The following is a 12,184-nucleotide window of genomic DNA, read 5'->3' on the forward strand; positions in this document are numbered from 1 at the left end:
GGGTTTTGTGTTTCTATAGAAATACAATGATTAAGAAAAAGAACTAAATTGTCTTGAAAGCAGAGGAGGACTATGCTTTGTCTGGATCCTTAGGAAATAGCCTCACTAAAATGGCAAAAGAGCTGCAGATCTCAGGGAAACAGTGAGCAGAGTATGAGGTGTTTAGAACCCCAGTGGCTCATTGAGAACAGTCACTAGGGATGTAGACTGCAGTCATCAACCCAGGTCTTTTTGGAATGGTGTGTGAGAGGACTATTAATTTGTGCATAAGTTTTTAATCTGTTTGAGCAAATATAAAAGCCTTAGGCTGAGCATAGTGACTTAATGCCTGTAATCCTAGCACTTTGGAAGACTGAGGAGGCCAGGAGTTCAAGACCAGCCTGGGCAACAAAGCCAGACCCCATCTCTAAAAAGAATTTAATTTGCCAGGCATGGTGGTACATGCCTATAGTCCCAACTACTTGCGAGACAGAGGTGGAAGGATTGCTTGAGCTCAGCAGTGAGCTCCAGCCCTAGGTGACAGAGAAAGACCCTATCTCTTTAAAGCAAAACAAAAACGAAACTTAATTTTTGAAGTTTACTATATACCCACCTAGGGATATTTTGGAGCTGATACTAATATATTAGCTCACATTTTAAAGTTGATGCATTATGAAAATTCCACTTGAGCTGATTAATAACACATATAAAAGGCAAACTGAGCTACCTTAGTATACTTGCTTTTTTATGCATTATGTTTAAGATGATGTGTCATAACAATGAAATAATTTTTAAACATTTAAAATCTTCCTAATGTGGAAATAAAGCACAAGATACACAGACAAGATACTTTCTTAAGTGGGAAAATATAGGCACAAATGTAAGTAACACTGCTTGAAATGGAATCCAAATGGGGTCACTCATCTATTCTACATTTTGTAATAAGATGGTACAGGTCTCTAAAATTAATCTCAGTAACAAATTAAGTTAAAAAAAAAAAAAAGCACAAAATTACTACAGTGTTCTACTAATGTATCTAAAGTTTCAATTTCCAAGCTAATGAGAATTAGAAAGTGTTGGTTATTTTTCAATTCAGAAAATCCTGTACAGACATAATTAGTTATGTTTGAATTTGTATACCATGGCGGCATTTAGCTCTCTTACCTAGCAGTGTCTGGGATATAGTAGAAGCTTAATAAATACATATTAATGTTGAACACATTATCAAGACTCAACAGAAAATTATTTGATGGGGAATCAAAATTGTACTTCGTAAAAGAGGTGGCTTGTTCAACAATATCTGCAGGCATGTTGCTAAGGTGTTTGGACATTTTTGGAAGTTAAAGATGACTGCTGTTTTTTGAGACAGGGTCTCACTCTGTCGCCCAGGCTGGAGTCCTGAGTAGTTAGGACTACAGGCATGCACCACCACACCCGGCTAATTTTTGTATTTTTTGTAGAGACGGGGTTTTGCCATGTTGCCAGGCTGGTCTCAAACTCTTGGGCCCAAGGGATCCACCCACTTCAGCCTCCCAAAGTGCTGGGATTTCAGGCATGAGCCACTGAACCCGGTGAGCACTTCTTGACTCAGTAACAAGCTGACAGAGAACAAGTTCCTTTCTGAATAAAGATAAGAATTTCATCTAAATAGAAAAAGAGTCTATCAGTTAACGGGAGGATCTATATGCTATATAAAATCAGCCCTTTCTTGGTATTGTTAGTATATCGTAGTGTGAAATATGAAAAGTGTATGATATGGTGTGAAGAATGTTTCAAGTTTAGACACACATTTTCCTTTTTCCTTAGCAACTAGGCAAGCTGGAAGCAGCAACTGAGAACAAGGTCTAGCAAATGGAAAAACTTCAAGGGAGAAGTTATTTTACTCAACTTAATGTTTATGAGAATTTTGGAAAGAGGCAATGTTTGAGATTCAAATAAATGTTATCTATATAATGGCAAATGTTGAATATTTTAACTTGTCTTGCAAAAAGCTCTATATTCCGGCACCAACATGGTATTGTGGGGGAAAAAAGTTGAGAATTAAGACGCAGGCCAGTCTTTGCTCTACTATTGAAGCTGATACATGACCTTGCGCAAGTTATTTACCCTTTTTGAGGGTCACTTTTCTCATCTGGCCGTACTCTACTATGTGTGTGGTTTCCCAGACTTGGGGGAAATGAAGAAGATTTTCTTTTATTCCCAATTAACTAAAAGTAATTGTGAATATTTGTTGAATTTTATGTTTTTCTGTACTTACATAAATTTTCATCTTTAACCTATTAATGTGATTTACATTAACAAGCTTTTGAAAAAAATGTTGAATTAACTTTGCCTTTTTGGAATAAATCCACTTTAGTCATGTGCAGTCTTTTTTTTAATACAGTGTTGGCCTCAGTTTATGAATATTTTGTTTTGAATTTTTACATCTATAGTCATGAGTGACATTGGGTTATAATTTCCCCATGTATATTTTTCTATTTCCTGAAAAAGTTTGTTTAGATTATTGTTTTTGAACTCACTTATAAAACTATCTGGTCTTGTGGGGATTTTTTTGTAGGAAGAGTTTTAAAAAGGTACTCATTATATTTCTTTAACAGTTATTAAATCATTCAGTTATTGTATTCTAAGTTTTGATCATTCATATTTTTTGAGAAATTTGTCTTTTTCTTGGCTTTCAAATTAATTAGTGTCAAGATTCATAGTATATAATTTTATCTTTTAGATAACTGCTACATCTATAGCATCTACTTAAATTTTTTATGTATGTATTTATTTATTTATTTTTAGAGGCAGGGTCTCCCTGTGTTGCCAAGGCTGGTCTCGAACTCCTGGGCTCCAGTGATCTGCCAGCCTTGGCCTCTCAAAGTGCTGAAATCACAGGCATGAGCCACCGCACCCAGCCTACTTTTTTCTTACAATGTTTATTCATACCTTTTTTCATTCTCACCAAGATTTGCTCATTTTATTAATCCTTTCAAAGAACCAATGGATAGCCTTGTTCATACTCTTCTATTTTGTTTCATCTCTCCTTTCTTTCTCTTTCTCTCTCTCTTTCTTTCCTTTCTTTCTTCCTTTTTTTTTTTTTTTTTTTTTTTGAGACAGAGTCTCGCTCTGTTGCCCAGGCTGGAATGCAGTGGCGCGATCTCAGCTCACTGCAAACTCTGCCTCCCAGGTTCAAGCGATTCTCCTGCCTCAGCCTCCTGAGTAGCTGGGATTACAGGCACGTGCCACCATGCCTGGCTAATTTTAGTATTTTTAGTAGAGACGAGGTTTCACCATGTTGCTCAGGCTGGTCTCGAACTTCTGACCTCCTGATCTACCCGCCTCCATCTCCCAAAGTGCTGGGATTATAGGCCTGAGCCACCGTGCCCAGCCCATTTCTCCTCCTCCTCCTCCTCCTCCTCTTCTTCTTCGGTGTTTTTACTTTGGGTCGATTCTGCTGTTATTTTGATAAACATAATTAGGATGCTTCGTTTATTAATTTTAGCATTTCTCCTTTCCTTGTAGGACTTTTTTATAGCTGCTTTCCCGAAACTACAGATTTTGATAAATAGTATCTTTTTCATTTTTTATTTCTAACATTTTCTAGTTTCCATTAAGATTTCTTCTTGGACCATGGATTATTTAGAAGTATATGTGTATGTGCATACATGCATGTGCATATATGGGTGTGGTCACACATACACGTTCTCCAAATGCACAAGGTTTTTTTCAGTTACCATTTTCCTAATGATTTCTACATTATATTATGGTCAGATAATTTCCAGATACTTTGTGGACTGGTGCCTGGTCAGTTGTTACAAACGTGTACTTTCCAGTGCTTAGGTGCAGTGCCTCTTCCTCATCTGCCTATAGCACTCACCCAACCCGTCTCACTTGCTTAACTCCCAGGCAGCCCGGACTTTCCCTGATCGCCTCGATCCTGATTGAAACCTCTCACTCCTAAATGTCCTCATTACCTCTTGTCATACTCCTGTTACAGCATTTATCATGGTGTCTTGCATTTATTTACTGCTCTCTCTTCCTTACAAGAATAGAGACGGGGGGCTCTTTTGAGAAAGTGGACTCATTGTCTTTAGACCTATTTAAATGACAGATCTTTTGTTTCTTAACCTCTCCACATGGTAACTTCTATTCATCCTTCAAAATCCAGTTCAAAGATAATTTTTTTTTTTTGAGATGGAGTCTTGCTGTCACCCAGGCTAGAGTGCAGTGGTGCAATCCCAGCTAACTGCAACCTCTGCCTTCCGGGTTCAAGCCATTCTTGTGCTTCAGCCTCCTGAGTAGCTGGGACTACAGGCATGCACCACCACACCCGGCTAATTTTGTATTTTTAGTAGGGATAGGTTTTTGCCACGTTGCCCAGGCTGGTCTTGAACTACTAACCTCAAGTGATCCACCCACCTTGCCCTCCCAAAGTGGTGGGATTACAGGCGTGAGCCACCATGCCCGGCCAAGACTACTTCTGGTGTGAGGAGTATGCTGGTCCAGGCACCACACTGGAAGAATCACTGAAGAAAGCAATTCCCATTTGCCCCATGTGAGGAAAGCTGTTTCCCCATGTACCTGGCATGCTTCTAGGTGCTCCTTGATATGATTCCCTTTGTTGACCTAGAGCCCTCTGTTAGTCCTGAGCTTTAAAACCAAAATTTGTCTCCAACCAGTTCAGTTTGCTTCCCCTCCTAGGTCTGCTTCTCCAGTTCCATAGTTCCTTTGAGAAAGAGGTTTTCACCCTAATTCTCTGTAGGTCCATTTACTCCAACCTCAGAGCAAAGCTGCTTTCCTCCTATTCCTCTGACCCCCTGACCCAGTTAGTATCCCTAGGGCTCTGCCCCTTCAGCAGGATTTCCCTGATCTCAGGCACCCATACTTCCCCTCACTTTCCCAGAACTGACCTCCTATTTGTATAAACACAACCTGGATTCTCTAGCTCATTGGTTTTCTCACTCCTGTCTCCATTGCTGCTCAGCAGAAAGTCCAGGGATCCAGATCCTCCATGCTGGATCACAGCATCCTGGGACCTTTGACATTCCCCTCATCCATCATCTTCAGCTCTATCTAGGTAGCTGCATTCTCTCTGCAAAAGGTTTCTGCTCGTCTCTGCTGTGTCCTCACTCTCTGATCCAAGTCTGAGTCCCACCTTTTCATGCCCCGCAACCCCAAGCCCATCTTCCTGTATGAGATTGCAGAGGACACTAGGGTGTGCGGCTATTTGATCTAACCCACTTCTCTTTCTCCCAGCCAGGCTGATTACCCCTCAAGGCCGTCAAGGCTTTGGGAGGGGATGGGTTTTATCTTGGGGGAGAACAAAATTAAACTGTGTTCAAATTACTGATCAGTTAAAGTTTTATAATACTATACAATAACATTTACCCCCAAACGGAATATTATATTTTTGATGAATCATAAGGCACTTTAAGTGATTAAAATGCCTTGTCATTAAGCATATTAATTATTATGGGTAAGTGAAAATGCAGAAAAATGAAATTAGTAAATCTTTCTGGTTGATAGCATGATGGATATGTCAGCTTTTCCTCTACTAGAAAGGAGAAAAAATAGAGTAACATCATTGTGCTCAATATTGGCCTCTGCGGCCTATATTTAAGGTTGTCAATGGTACTAAAAACTTCCTGACATACAAAACTTAGTGGAGTATAATTATGAAAGTCCATTTAATAGTTTTAAAGCACTAACATTAAAGTTATTCTATATAGGAGACTTCAGCCCATAATTAATGTTCACCACAATATGCACTAAATCTTTCTGGAGTATCATCCCCATCTATCTAATCAGAAAGTTCTTGCCCTACTAAAAAGATACTCAACAAGTCTGCTATATCCAATTATATTTGTATTTCATCTAGTTTATAGTATTTCTTTGAAGCTTAAAAGTTATATGTCAGATGCAAAAATAATTTGCAGCAACATTCCAAAACAGGGGAACCATTTATGTTTTCATAAAACACAACTGATTTCTGAAGAAAAAAAGATGTCTTTCTTTGAAAATTACTTTCAAAGAGTTTTAGGGTCCAACTACCATTATGATGATTTTCTCCACAGAAAATCGTCTGGTGTAGGCTGCAGTCAATTGCTACATAATTTTTTATCCATCAAGGCTTAATGGAAAGAAGTAAGATGAAAAGGAAATATAAATTTAAAATTTCTGTTCATGGTCTAATGGCCTATTATCCAGCCAACTTTCTAGTTGCAGAAAGCCTTCATTAAGACACCATTAAGGATGGCATTAAAACTTCTGAGCTGTTCTGGGCTGTAAGTTACGTCTCACATAACAAATTTTACTTGCGCTCCTTCAGCTCTAATATCTGTATCTAAATATCTATTGTGTTACTTATATTCCGCTATAGGAGTGTAATGGTACAGGCTTGCAAAATATAGTCCTCAGTTTGAAAAATTTCTTCTTGAAAGTATAAAATTTGATGAATTTTTTTAAAAAAGAGGTCAGGGGCAGGAGAGTAATGGGATGGATTTTAATTACTCCTTTAATGCCTGTATTGAAGCTCTAAAGGACAGCCTATTTGGCACAAGAGTAAAAACATACCCAGCAGTTTCATGAAGACCATGACCTTCCAATCAATGGAGTGTGTGATCTCCAGGCCAACTTAGGTCATTTTCTGAAAGAAGCTGCTGTAGCATTTCTCTTCACTCTAAACTGTTCCCCTTGGAAGTAGTTTCGGGGCCTAGCCTTTCTCATTCCCAACCTTTGTCCATGATAGGTCATTTGAGGAAGTACCATAAATTTTCTTCACCCTAAATATTCCATTTTGATAGTGAAGATTGGTTTCCTGAACTTTCCATTCAAACTAGAAATCCACTATCATTTAAAGTCCTTCCATTAGGAAGCTGCTCCTAGGATATTCCGTCCATAATGACTTAGTTGGGAAGTACAGAATTCCTTATTTCTGAATTGGTAAATGAGGTTTCCAAATGGGCAAGAAGGCATGAAATTTGTGGCACTATCTCCCTCTTAGTCCTTTCCTGTCCAATTTGCTCTTGTTCTCATATCTCTAGCCATCTCTGGCTCACACTTGACCTCACTCTAAGAGCAGCTCTGGTGGTGGGCAGGGGGTATATATGAAGCAACTGCCTCAGAAGATCATTGGCTTAGGATGAAACTGCATTCTGCCCAGAGGCCCTCAGCCTGGGAGCTGGACCTTTGTCTACCACCCTTTCTTTGGATCTTTTATCCTACCATCCCCTAATTTGGGTTGATCTCATTGGTGTTTTGATTGCCTGTCTCTCTGCTTGGAATTGATCTGTATTCCTCATTTCCCAGGCTCTCCTTGACCCCGTTGTAGGCCTGCTGTGCTCTGTTGCCACCCAAATCCAGAGGAAAAAGACATCTAAGTCCTCACCGCTGTTGTCTACCAGATAACTCTGTGACTTCAGGCAAGCAGCTGAACCCACCTTGGACTCAGTCTCTTTCTGTGACACCAGGGGTTATACTGGATCATCTCTAGGGTCTCCTAGAATTCGGAAACTCTAGGAACCAAGGAACCTCTTCCTTGTCTGTCTCTACCCATCCATGTTTTATCTGACTGTTTCAAGCTAATAATCATGAATGCAAAGTGCTGTGACATGCAGGTAAAACTCCATCCATTTCAAAAGAAAAACCTGTAAAGATAATAGCACTTTATTCTTATTTGAACCACACTGTATTGTTGGTTACAGAGTGTGAAGGTAGTATGTTCAGAGTCTTGTTTTATGCCTTTGTAGCTGTGTTGCCAGCATTTGAAGGTAACTCCTCCACATAAGCCGCAGGAAAATGGCCTTTTTTCCCATTCAAAGATCCAAACCACCATCCTTCTTCTTTTTTCTCATGTATAATCACAATGTCACCTGTGAAAATACACAGTTAAGACAAATGGGTCTCTGCAATGTGAACACATGCCTCGGCCCGATTGATAAGAGTTTTAAGGAGGTTCCGCTTCAAGGAGTTACTTGGTAGTGTCATTTTCTGCACTTGATTCAGATGAAGCCAAATGTATCAAACACCTGTGTATAAAGCAGGCATAATCCAGAGGATACTAAAAAGAGTAAGATAATGAACAACTGAGATAACATAATTGCTTAAAAACAGGATTGGCCGGGTGTGGTGGCTCACGCCTGTAATCCCAGCACTTTGGAGGGCAAGGCGGGCAGATCACAAGGTCAGGAGTTCGAGACCAGCCTGACCAACATGGTGAAACCCCGTCTCTACTAAAAATACAAAAATTAGCTGGGTGTGGTGGCACACGCCTGTAGTCCCAGCTACCCAGGAGGCTGAGGCAGGAGAACCACTTGAACCCGGGAAGTGGAAGTTGCAGTGAGCCAAGATCACACCACTGTACTGCAGCCTGGGTGACACAGCGAGACTCTGTCTCAAAAAAAAAAAAAATCACCTTGAGTCATATGTCCTTATGCTGCCTGGCTCACTTTCTATGTAGCTGATGGATTGTCACCAAACTCTCTTGGTGTCCATACTTGGAGGGTTTCACATGCTGGTGTTTATGATACTTTGGCATGTTGGCTGCTATAAGTATGTCTCACCAACAGTGTTTTCCTAAGAGCAAGACAATGTCTCTGCATTATACCTGATTTCACAGTCCAAAAGCTTAACTCACAACTTTGCATAGAAATGTAACTCCCCGTTCAACAACTTAGCCAACTTTAATACAACATCAATTTGGAGACAATATTTTTTAAAGCAATGATTCAAATAAAGAGAATTCCATAGCAAATTGGACAAGAAACATGGCTATTGTCATTAAAGTAGAAAGATCTGCCCCCTTCAGGATCCAAGAGCTTCTTTTTCTTTAGTGTCATTCTGAGGTGATTTTTCAGTCTTCCCTTCACTCTTACTCAGCAATTCTCTTTCTAAGACAAAGGAGACTATTAACTCCTTTTCTGTCTTTTCTTAGTCATAAATCACTATTCTTAAAGGAGATCATTCTCAGTCTCTAAGTTCTGCCTTTAATGGGTTCTCTCAGGTCAGTAAATTGACATAATCTATTAACAAGAATTCCAACAAATGATTTCAAATTGTATTGCCAGCTTCCCTAAGCCTCCAATGTCATGTTTCATTGAAAGAAACTACTTAGAATATAAAGTGTGAGCAGGCTTTGCAACCAGCAGAGAACTGAAAACAAGATAATCAATTTATTGTGAATGATGTAACTCAAATGCAGCATCCATGGGTTCTAGGTGGCATCTGGGAAGTATGTCTTTTATTCACATAGGAAGAAAAGTAATTGCCTGGGGAGAGATGACTGGCAAATGCTGCAAAGGAAACACCCAATAAATAGCAAATGTGCGGTGTCCCTGTTGTTTGGCTACAAAATATATCTTGATTTTCCACTGGCTCTGGGAGCCATGTCCTTGTTTTGGATAATATACTTTCCCCCACAACATTACTCTTTCTCACTAACCCTTCCGTTTCCAGATCTCTGTCTTAGCACTAACATCCAAACGTGATTTCTAACTGGACACATAATGAAGGTTGAGGCTGGAGACTTTTTTCTTTAATAATGTTGTGGTTTATATTATAAAGCCACTATATAACACCTTTCCATGTTAAGTAAAACTGTGACACAAAGAAGGGGGTCTTATTCTTTAGACTGGACATAAAAACCTTTTCTGAGAAGTAAGTGAGACCAGCACTAAGCTGGGAGTCAGCTGACCCAGGTTCTAGAATTTGCACTTTCACTAAGTTGAGAGAGGAAGTCACTTCACATTCCTGCAGGTCTAGCTTCTAGAAAATAAAAAGGTGGGGTACACCTCTAATCACTTTCCATTACTGACATTCTACCCCAGTGTGCATTGTGATTAGGAGTATAGCTGTGTTTCCAAGTTCAAATCCTGCGCTGCCATAGCCTGTGGCATTAGCCAAAGCACCTAACCTTTCTGTGTGTCAGTCTCCTCTGCTATGAAATGGGAATAACCAATAAAACCCTCCAAGGGTTTCATTAATATTAAATTGGACAATATGCCTGCAACAATGTCTGGCACATAGAAAACAGAATAAGTGTTAGCTATTATCATTATGCAAGCTTTTGTTTTAGATGTGCTTATCTTTCAAGAAGGGTGAACTGATTTGACATGGTAGTAACTCTTAAGGCTGCCACACTAAGGGTTTTATTCATGCTAAGAATCTCAATATGGGAAGGCAATTAAAATATTTGAGAATGATTCTTACCCTTTTCCAAATTCAACTCATCATCTTGCCTGGCTTGAAAAGAATATAAGGCCTTGCAAAGTCTGCTGCTGAGCTGGGCTGCACCAGGGACTGAAATAGATTAAGCTGTAATTACTATGCTGTGTTAGCAGGCAAATGAATATGAGCTGAAGCTCTTTGGTTATTTAACAGTGTGGTGCAGAGTTTCAATATATTAAATTTTTCTCAAAAGGAAAGTTTGTAATTTTACATAATTTCATTCCTTGATTCAAAAACCATTTATGATGCACTTTCTATATGTATGGACTGCATATGTTATATAACCAAAAACTATATTATAATACATGAAATAGTAAGTCTAGAGAAAAACATTGCATGCATGTTTTGGAAAACATTCACTAGTTTTGCCATTCAGGTATAAATAGGGGATATTTGGGGCATGTGCGTGTTATCATCCCTAGCTATGTATGGAACTGTTTCTCAAACAATGCAGCAGTGACTCCTTAATACATTGTGTGAACCATAATGTCCTGGTTTTACTGAAGTTCTTTTTTTTTTTAACCAATTTCTAATTTAAAAACTAGATAGTCAAGATTATGGTAATTATACTTGAACATGCAGGGATAGTGATGTGTGTGTGTGTGCTGAAAGATGAAGAGCAGTGTGATGTGTGGATGCACGAATGATTGAAGTCAGATGACTGCTAACAGGGGTTTGTAGGCCATGAGTCCAAGCCCTGGCAAACCACCTGGATCACTATGTGTCTTGCAGAGAGGACAGGCTTCTTATGGGAGTTTGGAGGAGGCTATGGAGACAGAGCGACAAAGCTCCTCACAATGGTTTAAGTGTGATTATGTGGATGGCAAATAACAGGCCATTTGAATAAGGTGGATGCCAGCCATCTGATATCTGAGGCAACTTCTCATATTATAAAATACTTTCCCAACCCTCTACTCTTCTTAACTTCTCCCATTTTTACATAAAGCTACAGAGTCTAACAAATTAATCAGTCCCGATGGAAATATAAATTTCCTTAAACAGATACAGGTCAAAGTGGCTCTGAAAATAAAGTTTAAATGTAGCAATGTGCCCTGCCAGTAGGACCCAGGCCAAAAAGATTGTGGGCATGGGATTACCTGGAGTTGAAGAACTTGGATTGCTCTGCCCACCAGAAGATGCTTTGCTCACAATATTCTCTAATCTCTTCATTAAAAAAGGCCGAGATATTTTCACATAGCTATGAGTATGCTCCTGTTCAAATGGTATAAAAAGTCATATTTTATAACATGATTATCATAAACATTCATGAAAATTAACTCTTCTATAGCTGTTTTTCTCAAGATTTTTTTTTTTTTTTTTTTTTTTTTTTTTTTTTTTAGACAGAGTCTCACCCTGTCAGCCAGGCTGGAGTGCAGTGGCATGATCTCAGCTCACTACAACCTCCACCTCCTGGGTTCAAGTGATTCTCCTGCCTCAGCCTCCCTGGTAGCTGGGATTACAGGTGCCTACCACCATGCCTGACTAATTTTTGTATTTTTGATAGAGACAGGTTTCACCATGTCAGCCAGGCTGGTCTGGAACTCCTGACCTCAGGTGATCTGCCTACCTCGGCCTCCTAAAGTGCTGGGATTATAGGCATGAGCCACTGCGCCTGGACTGGAAGTTTTTAAACTGAGGGGTATAAATAATTCAATAGATTTCTAAGCCCTACTGTGTTTCAGTTTTGAGTTGAAGCCTTAATATTTTCAAAATTAAACAATTACTGTACTTTATAGACTGTGTTTCCAATTCTAACCTGTGTGTCTAGGTCAAATAGTAACATTCATAACATTACTTTTACAAATACAACTTTAGTTGGCTTAATGCAAGTGAAATGATCACAACCCTCTAAATAACTGAGATTGTTTTTGAGCTCTTGAGCCTCTTAGAAAACCGTCCCTTCACAAGATGATTACGGCTCCCCCTTCTGATCAGTAACAAAAATAGCCACAAGCAATAGCTACCATGTACGTTCACCTGCTCATCCACTCCTGGA

General features: G+C 39.3%; 2 protein-coding genes across 9 annotated transcripts in view; one reads left to right on the plus strand and one right to left on the minus strand.

The window, feature by feature from the left end:
* SPC25 (SPC25 component of NDC80 kinetochore complex) overlaps window positions 1–1,850 on the plus strand; it is a 30,548-nt gene extending 28,698 nt beyond the window's left edge. Inside the window, exon 8 of the mRNA XM_030916513.1 lies at window positions 1,786–1,850. The gene's annotated coding sequence lies outside the window, so the exon portion shown is untranslated. The remainder of the gene's footprint in view (window positions 1–1,785) is intronic.
* A 5,763-nt stretch (window positions 1,851–7,613) lies between these two features.
* Window positions 7,614–12,184, minus strand: part of NOSTRIN (nitric oxide synthase trafficking) — a 63,566-nt gene continuing 58,995 nt past the window's right edge. For 7 of the 8 annotated variants that reach the window (XM_010354408.1, XM_030916832.1, XM_010354410.1 and 4 more), the window contains 3 exons: window positions 11,286–11,400; window positions 10,171–10,260; window positions 7,614–7,835 (listed from right to left, as the gene is read on the minus strand). In XM_010354408.1, coding sequence (XP_010352710.1) covers window positions 7,699–7,835; window positions 10,171–10,260; window positions 11,286–11,400 — 342 coding nt within the window. In that variant the 3' untranslated portion in view covers window positions 7,614–7,698. The remainder of the gene's footprint in view (window positions 7,836–10,170; window positions 10,261–11,285; window positions 11,401–12,184) is intronic. The other variant, XM_010354409.2, reaches the window with a different exon arrangement.

The sequence above is a fragment of the Rhinopithecus roxellana genome, chromosome 14, assembly GCF_007565055.1.
Source record: "Rhinopithecus roxellana isolate Shanxi Qingling chromosome 14, ASM756505v1, whole genome shotgun sequence".
In the NCBI taxonomy this organism is placed as follows: Eukaryota; Metazoa; Chordata; class Mammalia; order Primates; family Cercopithecidae; genus Rhinopithecus; species Rhinopithecus roxellana.